This window comes from Dipodomys spectabilis, unplaced genomic scaffold (assembly GCF_019054845.1).
Source record: "Dipodomys spectabilis isolate Male_0828 unplaced genomic scaffold, ASM1905484v1 ptg000251l, whole genome shotgun sequence".
In the NCBI taxonomy this organism is placed as follows: Eukaryota; Metazoa; Chordata; class Mammalia; order Rodentia; family Heteromyidae; genus Dipodomys; species Dipodomys spectabilis.
In genome coordinates this window covers 232,501-244,616 of record NW_024870928.1, presented here as the reverse complement: position 1 = coordinate 244,616, position 12,116 = coordinate 232,501, and the positions used below count along the sequence as shown (strand labels likewise).

At 58.4% G+C, this 12,116-nt stretch overlaps 2 protein-coding genes across 2 annotated transcripts in view; one reads left to right on the top strand and one right to left on the bottom strand.

Moving 5' to 3' along the window:
* Positions 1-752: 752 nt before the first annotated feature.
* On the bottom strand, positions 753-3,114 carry Cx3cr1 (C-X3-C motif chemokine receptor 1). The gene is given in 3 exon segments (XM_042699473.1): positions 753-1,388; positions 1,390-1,875; positions 3,051-3,114. Coding segments are annotated over 2 exon segments (1,044 nt in total). The 5' UTR covers positions 1,852-1,875; positions 3,051-3,114; the 3' UTR covers positions 753-806.
* A 2,200-nt stretch (positions 3,115-5,314) lies between these two features.
* Positions 5,315-12,116, top strand: part of Slc25a38 (solute carrier family 25 member 38) — a 9,395-nt gene continuing 2,593 nt past the window's right edge. Inside the window, exons 1-2 of the mRNA XM_042699477.1 lie at positions 5,315-5,430; positions 11,969-12,093. Coding sequence (XP_042555411.1) covers positions 5,353-5,430; positions 11,969-12,093 — 203 coding nt within the window. The 5' untranslated portion in view covers positions 5,315-5,352. The remainder of the gene's footprint in view (positions 5,431-11,968; positions 12,094-12,116) is intronic.

The window sequence follows — 12,116 nt, the reverse complement described above, 5'->3', positions numbered from 1 at the left end:
GATCAGAGTCTCGCGGACTTTCCTGCCCGGGGCTGGCCTCCAATCTCGATCCTCCAGATCTCAGCCTCCCGAGTAGCCGGGATGACAAGCGTGCACCTCAGTGCCCGGCAAGCCAAGGGTGAACCATCCCCCCCCCCCCCCTCCGTGAGACTTGAGTCTGGTCTCAGATCCCAGGCGCCAATCCTTCACTAGGGGGAGAAGGAAAATGATCAGCAAATTGTGGTTTGGGCTTTAAGCCATCGATTCGAATCCGGGCCCCAAATGACTCAACCTCCAAAAATAAGTCTTTTCTCCTCAGAGGTGTTAAAGAACAACTTGCCAAGACCCATGGATCCCCCCCCCCCCGGCAGACTCCCATGGCCCCCGAGCCTCCCCCAGCCACACAGCAAAAGACAGAAATAGACGTCGAGTGCATGTTCACGTATGTTCATATGTTTTATGCATGTATAGTACATCACATATATAATGCGTGGGGCTGGGAAGGTGGCTCAGTGGTAGAGCGCTTGCCTTGCGTGCATGAGGCCCTGGGTTCGATTCCTCAGCACCCCAGATGCAGAAAAAGCCAGAAGCGGCGCCTCGCCTCCTCAGAGGAGGCTGAAGTCTGGAGGATCGCGGCGCGAGGCTGAGCCAGCCCAGGAGATCCCACGGGCCTCTTTCCTGTGCTACAAACCAGCGAAGAAACACCAGGCAGGAAGCAGAGCGTAGCTCGGGGGGGGGGGGGGTGTTAAGCACGCTAGGCCCGGAGGCCTGAGGCCCTGAGTTCGAGATCTGGGACACCGGGGGAGGAGGATGGGGTGGGGGGGGGGTTAGAGCAGGACAGACCTGTTCCCTTCACTCGTGTCCAGGGTGTGCGAGGCCCCAGGCATGCTCTCGGACCTGGGTGATTGGGGTGGATCGGAGCCGGCTAGCCACTTCCTGGCCAGCTGGCGGAGGTAGCCACGAAACCTGTCCCCCGCGAAGGTGTAGATAATGGGGTTCAGGCAGCAGTGGCTGAAGGCCAGGGTCTCGGCCAGGGTGAGGGCCAAGCGCAGCTCCCGGCGGGCATTGCAATCAGGGAAGAAGTCAAAGAGCCTGAGCGTGTCCAGGACCAGGAGCACTTGGTAAGGAGTCCAGAAGACCAAGAAGGCCACCACCACCAGCAGCACGAGGCGGAGGGCCCGGGTTTTTCGGGGATCGCGGGCCACGCACAGCACCCGCGTGATGCGACACGAGCAGAAGGTAAGGACTAATGCGGGCAGCGCGAAGCCCAGCAGCGTGGCCTCCACGGCGCGCAGCACGGGCCACGCCAGCTGCAGGGACGCAGGGTAGACGCCCAAGCACTCGTCCTGGCTGCGGCCTGTGAACATGAACTGGGGGGCGGCGGCCAGCAGCGCGGCCCCCCACACCCCCCAGACTGCGGGTCACCCCGTGGGAGGCTGATCGCCCCCCCAGGGCCGCAGCTGGCCGCACGATGGCCACGTAGCGATCCACGCTGATGAGGGTCACGAAGAAGACCCCCGCGAAGAAGCCCACGAAGAAGAGCGTGGTGACCAGTGCGCATGCGGCGTGGGGCAGGCCCGTGGGGCTGATCACGTAGTGCGTCCACACGGGCAGCGTGGCCACGAAGAGCAGATCGCTCAGGGCCAGGTTGAGCAGGTACACGTCGGTCACGCCGCGGGTCCGCCTGCCCGGCCCGCAGCCCACGGCCAGCACCACCAGCGTGTTCCCCACCAGCCCCACGGCGAACACGAGCGAGTACCACACCGGCAGGAAGATGGCCCCCAAGGCCACCACATCCTCCAGGGAGCAGGCTTCAGCCGATGTGTCGTACTCGAAGTTCTCGAGGTCGTAGGCCGGTTCGGAGGTGGCCATGTTTTAGCTGGTGTGCTGGGAAGCCTGGGGTCAGGAGAGGAAGAACCACGGGGTAGGGATGAGGGATCAGCCCCCCCATCATCGCGGCCACTCGGGAGGCTGAGGTGTGGAGGATCGCGGGTTGAGGCCGGCTGCCTCCAAAGCAGGAAAGGCCCCATTGAGACTCAGATCTCTCTCTCTCTCTCTCTCTCCCAGGGAAACCAGCAACCCAAAGCAGGCGTGGCTCAGTGGCTCAGGTGGGTCGAATGTCAGCCTTGAGGGAAAAGCAGCCCCAGGACAGCGCCCAGGCCCTGAGTTCAAGCCCCCAGGCCTGGCAAAATGAAAGAGGAAATTCTTGGGGGGCCCAAAAGCTTGGAGGAAGACAGGAAGCTCCTGCTAGATCTCCCAAATGCCACCATCAGCATCACCATTATTATTGTTATGATTATTTTTTGGTCTGTCATGGGGCCTGAACTCTGGGCCTGGGCGCTGTCCCTCAGCTCTTCAGCTCAAGGCGAGCGCTCTACCACTTGAGCCACAGCGCCATTTCTGGGTTTTCTGGTGGTTCATTGGAGATAAGAGTCTCACAGACTTTCCTGCCCGGGCTGGCTTTGAACCGTGATCCTCAGATCTCAGCCTCCTGAGTAGCTAGGATGACAGGCATGAGCCACCAGCGCCCGGCTCACTATTATTATTATTATTCAGTCCCAGGGCTTGAACTCAAGACCAGGCACCATCCCTGAGCCGTTTTCTCTGTGCCCAAGGCTAGTGCTCTACCGTGTGGAGCCAATGCTCCAGTTCGTATTCCCTTATCTTCTTCCCTTTTGGCTTGGGGCTTCACGGAAGATAAGTATCTCATGGATGTCCCTGCCTTGGGCTGGGCCTTCAACCGCGATCCTCCGGATCTCAGCCTCCCGAGTGGCTAGGATGACACAGGGTGAGCCACCGAGCACTGGCTCTAGTACTTCTAATACTCAGTACTTGTAAAACTCTTTTCCATCACCCGCCCCTGGACGAAGAAGAGGCGGAGGCCCCAGCCTGAAGTTTGTTGATTGGCTTTGGGACACACGTATGTGGACCTTCCCCCCTCCTCCCTCCCCTCCCCTCCGGCCTGGGGAGCCTGAGCCCCGCCCCCAAACCACCCGCACAGGTGTGTCTGTGTCCACCTGGCATGAAGAGGAAGAGGAGTTGGAGGAGGAGGAAGAAGAGGAACCACACACCTGTCAGTCTGGGCAGACACAGCTCAGAGTTCACCGTGGAGGCAGAATTGAATCTCTGTCTCTGTCTCTCCGCTCCCTTAGGCGCTGCATCTTTATTCGGCCCATTAGCCAATCACGTCTGGCTTCCTGTGAGGCTTGGGCGGGTGTCTATCTTTAGACACTGCTGGGAGGGCCAGCTCGGTTGCAGCCTGCTGCAGACAGGACTGAGCCCAGGAAGAAAGCCGGGAGGGAGGGCTGGGATTGGATCTCCCGGCCCTGGAGATGGGTGGGAAGCTTGAAGGTGTGGCTGAGATGTGTAGCTCCCTCTCTTAATCCAGGCTGGCCATGTGTTGGGCGGCTCAGGCCTGTCACTGCAGCTACTGAGGAGGCTGAGATCTGGAGGACCGTGATTCAAAGCCAGCCCGAGGCGGGAAAGTCCGAGAGACTCTCATCTCCCATATATATATATAATTGGTTGTGGGGTTTGAACTCTGGGCCTGGACGCTGTCCCTCAGCTCTCCAGCTCAAGGCTGGCGCTCGACCACTTGAGCCACAGCGCCACTTCCAGTTTTCAGGTGGTTCCTTGGAGATCAGAGTCTCCTGGACTTTTCCTGCCCAGGCTGGCCTCCATCCATGATCCTCCACCTCTCAGCCTCCTGGGTAGCAGGGATGACAGGCGTGAGCCGCTGGTGTCCAGCTTAGGGCTCTCACCAGGAGTCGGTGAGTGACGGTGACGGTCATTCCCCACCTTCACCACCAGAGGGCGCCCCAGGCCCAGGACTCCCGCGTGACAGAGGCGATCATTCCCCACATCCACCACGGGAGGGCGCCCCAGACCCAGGATTCCGTGAGTGACGGTGACGACCATTCTCCACCCTCACCAGGAGAGGGCGCCCCAGGCCCAGGCTCCTGTCATTCCCAGCTCTCCCACGGGAGGCCACCTGTAAGCAGGGCTGGGCGGGGGGAGCAGCTTCAGCTGAGCCCGCTTCCTCTGCTAGGCCAGGGCCTGCGGGGCTGGGGGTTGAGCTAGCCAGAGGGGGCAGCCACAGGGAGGCAGGGGGAGGGGGCTGGGGGCCCCCCAGAGCCGGGTTTGTTCTGTATTTGCTTTTCATTTATTACTAATAAGTGTTTATTTTACTTCTTTCCTTATTATGTCTTTGTGGCGATCATTTATTCCCTTTATTAGCTCATTTCCTTGCAATTATTATTGTTCATTATGCATATACTTTACTTCTTTTATTATTTGTGGGTTTTCTTTTTGGTGTTTTCTTGGGTTTTGTCAGTCCTGGGGCTTGAACTCAGGCCTGAGCGCTGTCCCTGAGCTCTGTGTGCTCAAGGCTGGGCGCTCTACCACTTGAGCCACAGCACCACTTCGGGCTTTTTCTGTGTCTGTGGTGCTGAGGAACCCAGGGCTTCATGCATGCTAGGCGAGCACTCGGCCACTGAGCCACCTCCCCCAGCCCCTTTTCTGGCTTTTTGGAGATGAGTCTTCATGTACTTTCCTGCCCCAGCCGGCTTTGAACCGCACTCAATCAGATTCACAGCCTTCTGAAGAACTGGGATTACAGGCAGAGCCACAGTGCCTGGCCCCATGACACACTAGGATCTCCATTTCCCATCACTCACTAGCACTTCAGCCGTAGTCCGCTCATCCAGGTGTAGAACGCCATTATGAATAGGCTTTGAGAGTGCGTGTGTTTTTGCGCTCTTCCTGGGATTTGAACTCGGGGCCTGGGCCAGTCTGTGGTATCGATCTCATCAGAACACGGCAAGGCGGATGTCTTCAGAGCTCCACGGGGCCGGTGCTCCTCTATAAAAGAATAAAATCTTCTTCCTGTGACACAGACAGTTTTTCACCGAGGTGGATTAAAACACAAGTCAAATACAAGTAAAGCAATGCAGTTCCGGCTCCGCCCGGCAGGTGGCGATCACAACGCCTCCCAGGAGCTCCGCTCACCCAGGAGCTCCGCCCGCCGGCACCGCCCCTCGCCACGCCCACCGGCCTCGCCACGCCCACCTGCCTGACCACGCCCACCGCTTCGCCACGCCCACCGGGCGCCGCTTAGCGACCGAGGGAGGCGGGGCCAGGGAATGGGCGGGGCCGCGTGCGTCGTAGAAAGGCGTCCGTGCGCGCGCCACGAGCGGCGGCTGCTCGGGGTTCCGGCGCCGGGCGTGACGTCGCGGGACGCAGGGGGCGTGTCCGCCTCCGCGTTCCGACTCCCGCGCGTCGCCGCGCTGCTCGCCGTCCTCTGCGGTCGCCGGGGCCCGCGGCTCGCGCCTCCGACGCGCCGGGGGCCGCGAGTACCCGCGGGCCTCCGCGCCCATGATCCACAAGTCGCGCCCGGCGCTGCTGCCGCCGCCGCCGTCCCGGGATGTCGGAGACTCGGTGGGGACGCTCGTGGTGAGGAGCCGCGGGGAGGGACCGGAAGCTGCCCGGGGGGCGGCGCCGAGGGCTCCGGCCGCGTCTCTCCGCGCCCGCGCCGCGGCCGTCGCCTCCCGCCCCGCCGTTGCCTAGCGACGGAGCCCCGCCCCCGCGGCCGGGACGCGGGAGACCTGAGAGATCATTGGTTGGGGCGGGGCGGGGCGCCGCGGCGCCGGAAGCGCGTCCTGGACGGTCATTGGTTCAGTCTGGGGTGTGTGGGAGAGCTGGGCTGGGCCCTCGGTGGCGATTGGTCCAAGCCGGGGTGTGTGTCTCGTTTTGCGGGCGGGACCTTGGCAGCCATTGGTTGGAACGGAGGTGTGGCCGTTTTGCGGCGGGCGGGGCATTAGCAGCCATTGGTTGGGGCGGGTGGGGCCTTGACCGCCATTGGTTGAGACGGGGGTGTGGCTGGTTTTGCGGGCGGGACCTTGGCCGCCATTGGTTGAGACGGGGGTGTGGCTGGTTTTGCGGGCGGGACCTTGACCGCCATTGGTTGAGACGGGGGTGTGGCTGGTTTTGCGGGCGGGACCTTGGCAGCCATTGGTTGGAGCGGGAGGGGGGGGGGGGGGAGGTGTCTGGCGTTTGAGGCGGGCCCTGACCTTTTTAAAAAATTCTAGATGTGGATGGATTTAGCCTTTTTTTTTTTTTTTTTTTTTAAGGAGTCGTTTGTGGGACCATTTTGCTAAGTTAAGTGCTCCTGGTATATCTCTGAGATCGTGCGTCTTGCTTTCCGATTGTGTTTACCCTTTCTCTCTCAGTCCTGAAGGATGGAGGTTCAAAGCCAGGCTGGGGCAGGAAAGTCCATGAGACTCTGATCTCCAATGAGCCAGCCCAAATCCTGAAATGGAGCTGTGGCTAGAGTGGTAGAGCTCCTAGGTTGAATGAAAAAGCTCCGGGACAGCCCCTAGGTCCTTAAGTTCACGCCCCAATGCCAGCAAAAAACAACTGCATTCTGTGTGTGTGTGTGCGCGCGCATGCGTGTGGCTTTGCTGCTCAGGCCTGGCGCTGTATCACTTTTGCCACCCCTCCACTTTGTAGCTTTTTGGAGGTGCTTCATTGGAGTTGAGTCTTTCTCATTCTTAATCCCCAGGCTGGCCTGGAGCCATGATCCTCAGACCTCAGCCTCCCAAGTCTGGAGCCGTGGGCCTGAGCCACGCGTGGCACCCAGCGAAATTCCTGATTGGTCAGGGCATTCATTGTTCCCTGACACAGGGGACGACTGTCCGAGGGCAGATGGAGGGGGCCGGCGGGGCAGGCAGGGGGAGCCCCGAGTGCCTTTGGGTCCCCGCCTATGTCTGTGGCTGAGAAAGAGAGCTACTGACTGGGGTTTTGTTGGGGACTTGGTTGGGTTTGAGTTGCCTGGGGGACCGGGGGAGGGGGAGGAGGAGGAGGGTGGGGATGCGGGGTGGGGCCCAGGGCTGTGGCCTGGGGAGATAAGGACTGCGGGGCGCTGGAAACGGGAGATGGGAGGAGCGGCCCGGCCAGGGTGGCGGCGTCTGCGCCGGAGGCCCGGGATCTACTTCGGGCGCAGACGGCACTGGGCGGCCCCACGGAGGAGGTCTAGACCGTCGGGTGCGGCGGGCCCACAGCCCCGGGGATGGCGCGGGCCGGGGACACCCGCGCGTCCCGGGCCGAGCTGCGCGCCCTGCCCGCCGAGGAGGGAGGCCGTGCCCCGGAGGACAAGGGGCCCTCTCCGGTGAGGCCGGGCGCTGTTGGGTCTTCGTCCGTCCCACGAAAGACGGACGGGGTCCGAGGAAAGGTAAGTGCGGCGCTCGCCCGTTCCCTAGCCTCCCTCAGCCCAGGAGACAATCAGACACAGCGGGGAGCCAAATCCAGCAGGTAGAAAAACTCGTTTATTAACAGAGAGCAGCCCCTTTTAAAGACAACAAGGGTGGGTGGCATGGTAAGGGAGGAAGAGGAACCAATCACTGTCAAGGTCACACCCTATCATTCACCTGAGCCCTCACGGGCTGGTTAGGCACTGATCAGAAGATCAATTGGGGTCTGCCCACTCAACCCCTCCCAGAGCCATCTTGGCTGCCCATGTGCTCCACAGATTCCCCCTTTTATTTTTGTTTTAATGGCAGACCCACCTAGCACAGTAATAAACATCAGTCCCACCACAGTTAGAAATGTCCGAAGCAGTTCAACTAATTCCTGGGCACCTGGTGTCTTTTAAGTACGCCAGTTCCTTGTATGTGCCTTTAAGCTAGCACAGGAGTCAAGATGACCTTTGAGCTTTACTGTCAGCTCCCAATTGCTCCCAACATCATCTCCCCCGTCTTTGCTTAAAGAAGCGAACCCGCCTGTCTTAGGTTGGGTGGATCGCCTTGTCTGCCTTACCCGTCATCGGGAACTTCTTCAGAGCGAAGCTGAAGGCCCTGTCTTAGGTTGGTCAGACTGACACCCCCTCTTACCCGTCTCTGGCTGCGATTCCTCTGGGGGGGGGGGGAATTCATTCATTTGGAGCTTGATAACTGGCTGGCTAAGCTCATAATGCAAGGAAGGCATAAATGTCACTACTAGTCCTTTAACCTTAGTGAAGGATGGGATAGCAGTCTTTGCCACTTCAGAGTCCAGAGGTAGGGATTGTTCTAATCCAGCTATTTGCCTGTGGGGTTGGACAAAATCTAAACTGGAAGCATAACAAAAGGTGGTTGTTTAACAATAAGTATGGATTCAATGCTGCTATACAAGCAATTAGTAGAAGAACAATTAAAGCAGGTAACATTAAAATAATTAACTAAACAGTCCATAGGGTGGTGATCAAAATGAAGGTCAGGCCACCAGCTCGAAGGGACAGCTTCTCTTGTGGTGCTCCTGATGATTTCTGCATTGCCAGCATTGATCACTGCCCAGGTCACCCGTTGAGGTTGATGCAGGTTCCGTAGGGATTCGGAGAGTCAGGACAGCCAACAGCTGGAGTATCACCATCTGCAATTGTTAGAGAACACAAGAGCTTCTCAAGGGCTGATTGCCCTTGGGGATGGTTAATAATTGTCTTTCTGGCTTTTGTCTTTAAAACACAAGCCTCAGCCATGCTTTTTGTTGTTGTTGGTTAGCTTATTCTTGGGCATCCTCCTGTATAGAGGAAATGGGTAAAAACTTAAGGTTCCTGGCAGGGATCCAAATGGGAGCAGACTCCCCTATGGGGAAAACGCATCCAAATCCCCTGCCCATGGTAACTAGGGGGTCAGGTCCTCTCCGTTGTTGTGTCAGGGGTCCTTCCACCTGACTTTCACTTGGGGCTTAGGGTTTAGTTGTCCCCAGGGCTTCTGAAATCTGGATTCAGTTGTCCCTTTTGAAAAATTTAAAAACAAAGCTATCTGTAACTGTATATGGGGGCTAACGCCCCCTTTTTTGTTTTATAGGCTACCAGAATACAAATTAAAGGGTTTTTGAATGTCCAGCATTTCCTTATATTGTAATTGTAGGGACAGAAACCCATGGCAACAGCCAATTGGTTTCCCCTAAAAGACTCTGAAGTTGGGTTATCCAGCAAAGGCTTAAGGGGGCTGGCCTGAGTCAAGGTAAGGTGGGTCCCGAGCACCTTAAAAGGAGCTACCTTTTGAATTTTATTAAGGGCTATGGTAAAACCCCCCTTTTTTAGTATGTCGAGGACCTGGGCCAGAAGGCCCTCCAGGCAGCTTGGGTCTCGGTGCCCCAGAATTATATCATCCATGTAGGCATAGGCAAGGGAGGTATCTGAACCCAGCACAGGCCCTAAAAGTGTGGCCAAGTATTGTTGGCAGAAGGCCGGGCTATTGGCCATACCCTGTGGCAGTACCGTCCATTCAAACCTCCGGTCAGGCTGGGAAAAATTAAGAGAAGGTATAGAGAAAGCAAACTTCTCGCAGTCATCTGGATGCAGAGGAATAGAAAAAAACAATCTTTAATATCAATCACAACCAAAGTATATTCTGAAGGTATAGCAGGAGTCCAGGGCATGCCTCTTAGGGGCGTTCCTACTAGCTTTCGTTTACCTTCCGTGCATCTGCCAAGCCCCAGAGGCTTTTTGAATAACAAATCCAAGGACTTATACAAGGGCGGATATGCCCGAAGCTTATCTGTTCCTCCACCAGAAGGTGGAGGGCTTCAAGTTTAGGTTTGGTCAATGGCCACTGCTCCACCCAGATTGGGCTTAGGGCGGAGTCCATCCACCAGGGGGACGGTCCAATGGGCCTGGGTCACCCTGCCACGAGGCTGCCTGGGCCTCACAGCAGGGGGGGTTCCTCCTTGCGTTAAAGGGGCTAGAGGATGCCCCTCCCCAAGCTTAAAGACTTCCCATCTAAATCAAATTTGTATCCCTCCCTGCCCCTGGGGTAGGGTATAGGGGGCGGTTTGCCCACGGGCCAGTTGGCAGGGGATTGTTGTAAACAATCCCTCTTAAAGTGCCCTTCCTGCCCCCATTTAAAACAAGTCCCTCTCCCCGATGGCCTTGGGGTTCCTTGGCCCTGGGCTGCCAGCGCCTGAGTAATGGCCTCAGTCATTGTAGATGCCTGAGCCTGTAAAGCTAAAGCTAGTGATTGGGACTGGTGCTGTTGCGTTCCCACATCCTGTGAAGCCACCACCCATCTGCTCAGGGAACTCTCTCTCAATCCCGTGCAGGCCATGCGGTGGTCTGCATTCCCTTCCCAGACCAGCAGCTTTACAAACTGATCTCGGAGGTTCCCTGTCGGCAGCTTGAGGTGAACACTCTGTTGGACTGGGTCTATGAAATCAGGTCGAGGCTCACCCAGTTTTTGTCTCACTTCTGCCATGGAGGACTCAGTAGGCCCATCATCTAGTTTGTACCACACGGCAAGTCCTGCCTGCCTCACCTGGTCACAGTACGGGCCAGGTATTGCGGCCTGTTGGATGCCGGTGGAGTACCCTTCCCCCTTCCCTGCTAGCATGGCATAAGTAATAGGTTTTGCTGGTTGAGCCTGCCGGTTACTCTCCGCTTGCACTCTGCATTCCTCCTTAAAGAAAGCACACCATTTAATAAACTGAGAACTAGTGGTCTGGGCCCAGGAGAGTTTGGGCCATCCTCCGCCACCGCCTTGCGGAGCTCTTTAAGATCCTTAGCTTCCCATGGATACCATTCCAAGGGCCTGTTAGCCCCTGATGCCACATTGACCGGATACGCTTGGGGAAGCGAATCCTGTGGCCGAGAGTCTGGGCTCTTGGGTGGCCCTTCCTTTCCAGAGGAGGTCTCCGAGTAGGTTACTTCCTCAGCCCTTGGTCCCTCCATGTGGTAGGGGTCTGGGTTTTGCAAGTCCCTCTCGCAGGTCTCATAGGGCGCCGTACCTCCCGTCCAATCAGGGGAATAGGGAGGGGGCCTAGGACCGTCCGGGGCACCTGAGTAGCTGCCTCCGCCCCTGCATGCACAGATAGTGCGTTCCCGGTTGAATTTGACCTTTTCCTTTTCCTTTTTACTTCCCAAGTCCTCCTGTACTCCTTCTAGGCCTAATGTTGCCTCCTCCTCCTTCTTCTGTGATATAGCATTACCCATATTTAGGGTTTCACTTACCCCGAGAGACCGCTTAGCCTCGGCCGGTATCTTTTCCTTTCGTGCCCCACGTTGGGCGCCAGATGTTGGGTCTTCGTCCGTCCCACGAAAGACGGACGGGGTCCGAGGAAAGGTAAGTGCGGCGCTCGCCCGTTCCCTAGCCTCCCTCAGCCCAGGAGACAATCAGACACAGCGGGGAGCCAAATCCAGCAGGTAGAAAAACTCGTTTATTAACAGAGAGCAGCCCCTTTTAAAGACAACAAGGGCGGGTGGCATGGTAAGGGAGGAAGAGGAACCGATCACTGTCAAGGTCACACCCTATCATTCACCTGAGCCTTCACGGCTGGTTAGGCACTGATCAGAAGATCAATTGGGGTCTGCCCACTCAACCCCTCCCAGAGCCATCTTGGCTGCCCATGTGCTCCACAGGGCGCGACTCCCGGGGGCTCGCCAACGGTCCTGCGTGCGGGTTCATCGGGGATCAGAGTCCCACAGCCCCGGCTGCCCGGGCCGGCCGGGAGCCCCGCTCCTCCCGAGCCGCCCAGGCGGGCGGGCGGGAGCCCGGCGGGACGGGGCCGCTTTAGAAGCCGGGGTTCCGTTCCCGTCGGTACTCAGCGCCCGCGGGAGGGGAGGCGGGGCTGCGGGGCGGACAGCTCGCGTTTCCGTGAATCCACAGGCAAACGAGCGGGAGTCTGTTTGCCTGCGTCCTTTACGTAGATCCTTGGCTTCCAATTAGCATAGGTCGACTTCCTATTAGCACACGTTGTTTATGTAAATCGACGTATGTAAATGAGGAGAGACGTATGTAAATGAGGAGGGCCCCTAGCCGGGTGCGTCTTTTACGTAAGACACATAGGCAAATAAGGAGAGGTTCAATTAACATACGTCCCTTCCCAGCGTGGACGTATGCAAATGAGCGTTGTCTTCCCCTGGCCGGGCCGACAGTGCAGCTGGCAGGGCGGGCGGCCTTGTGCGGGGCGGCGCCCCGGGAGCGGCGGGGCTGACCCCTGTCCCCCCCTGACCCCGCAGCTGCACCCCACGATCAAGGCCTTCCTGTGCGGCTCCCTCAGCGGCACCTGCTCCGCGCTGCTCCTGCAGCCGCTGGACCTGCTGAAGACGCGACTGCAGACGCCGCCGCAGCTCGCCCACCCCGGGTAGGCCCGCCCACCCGGCCGGC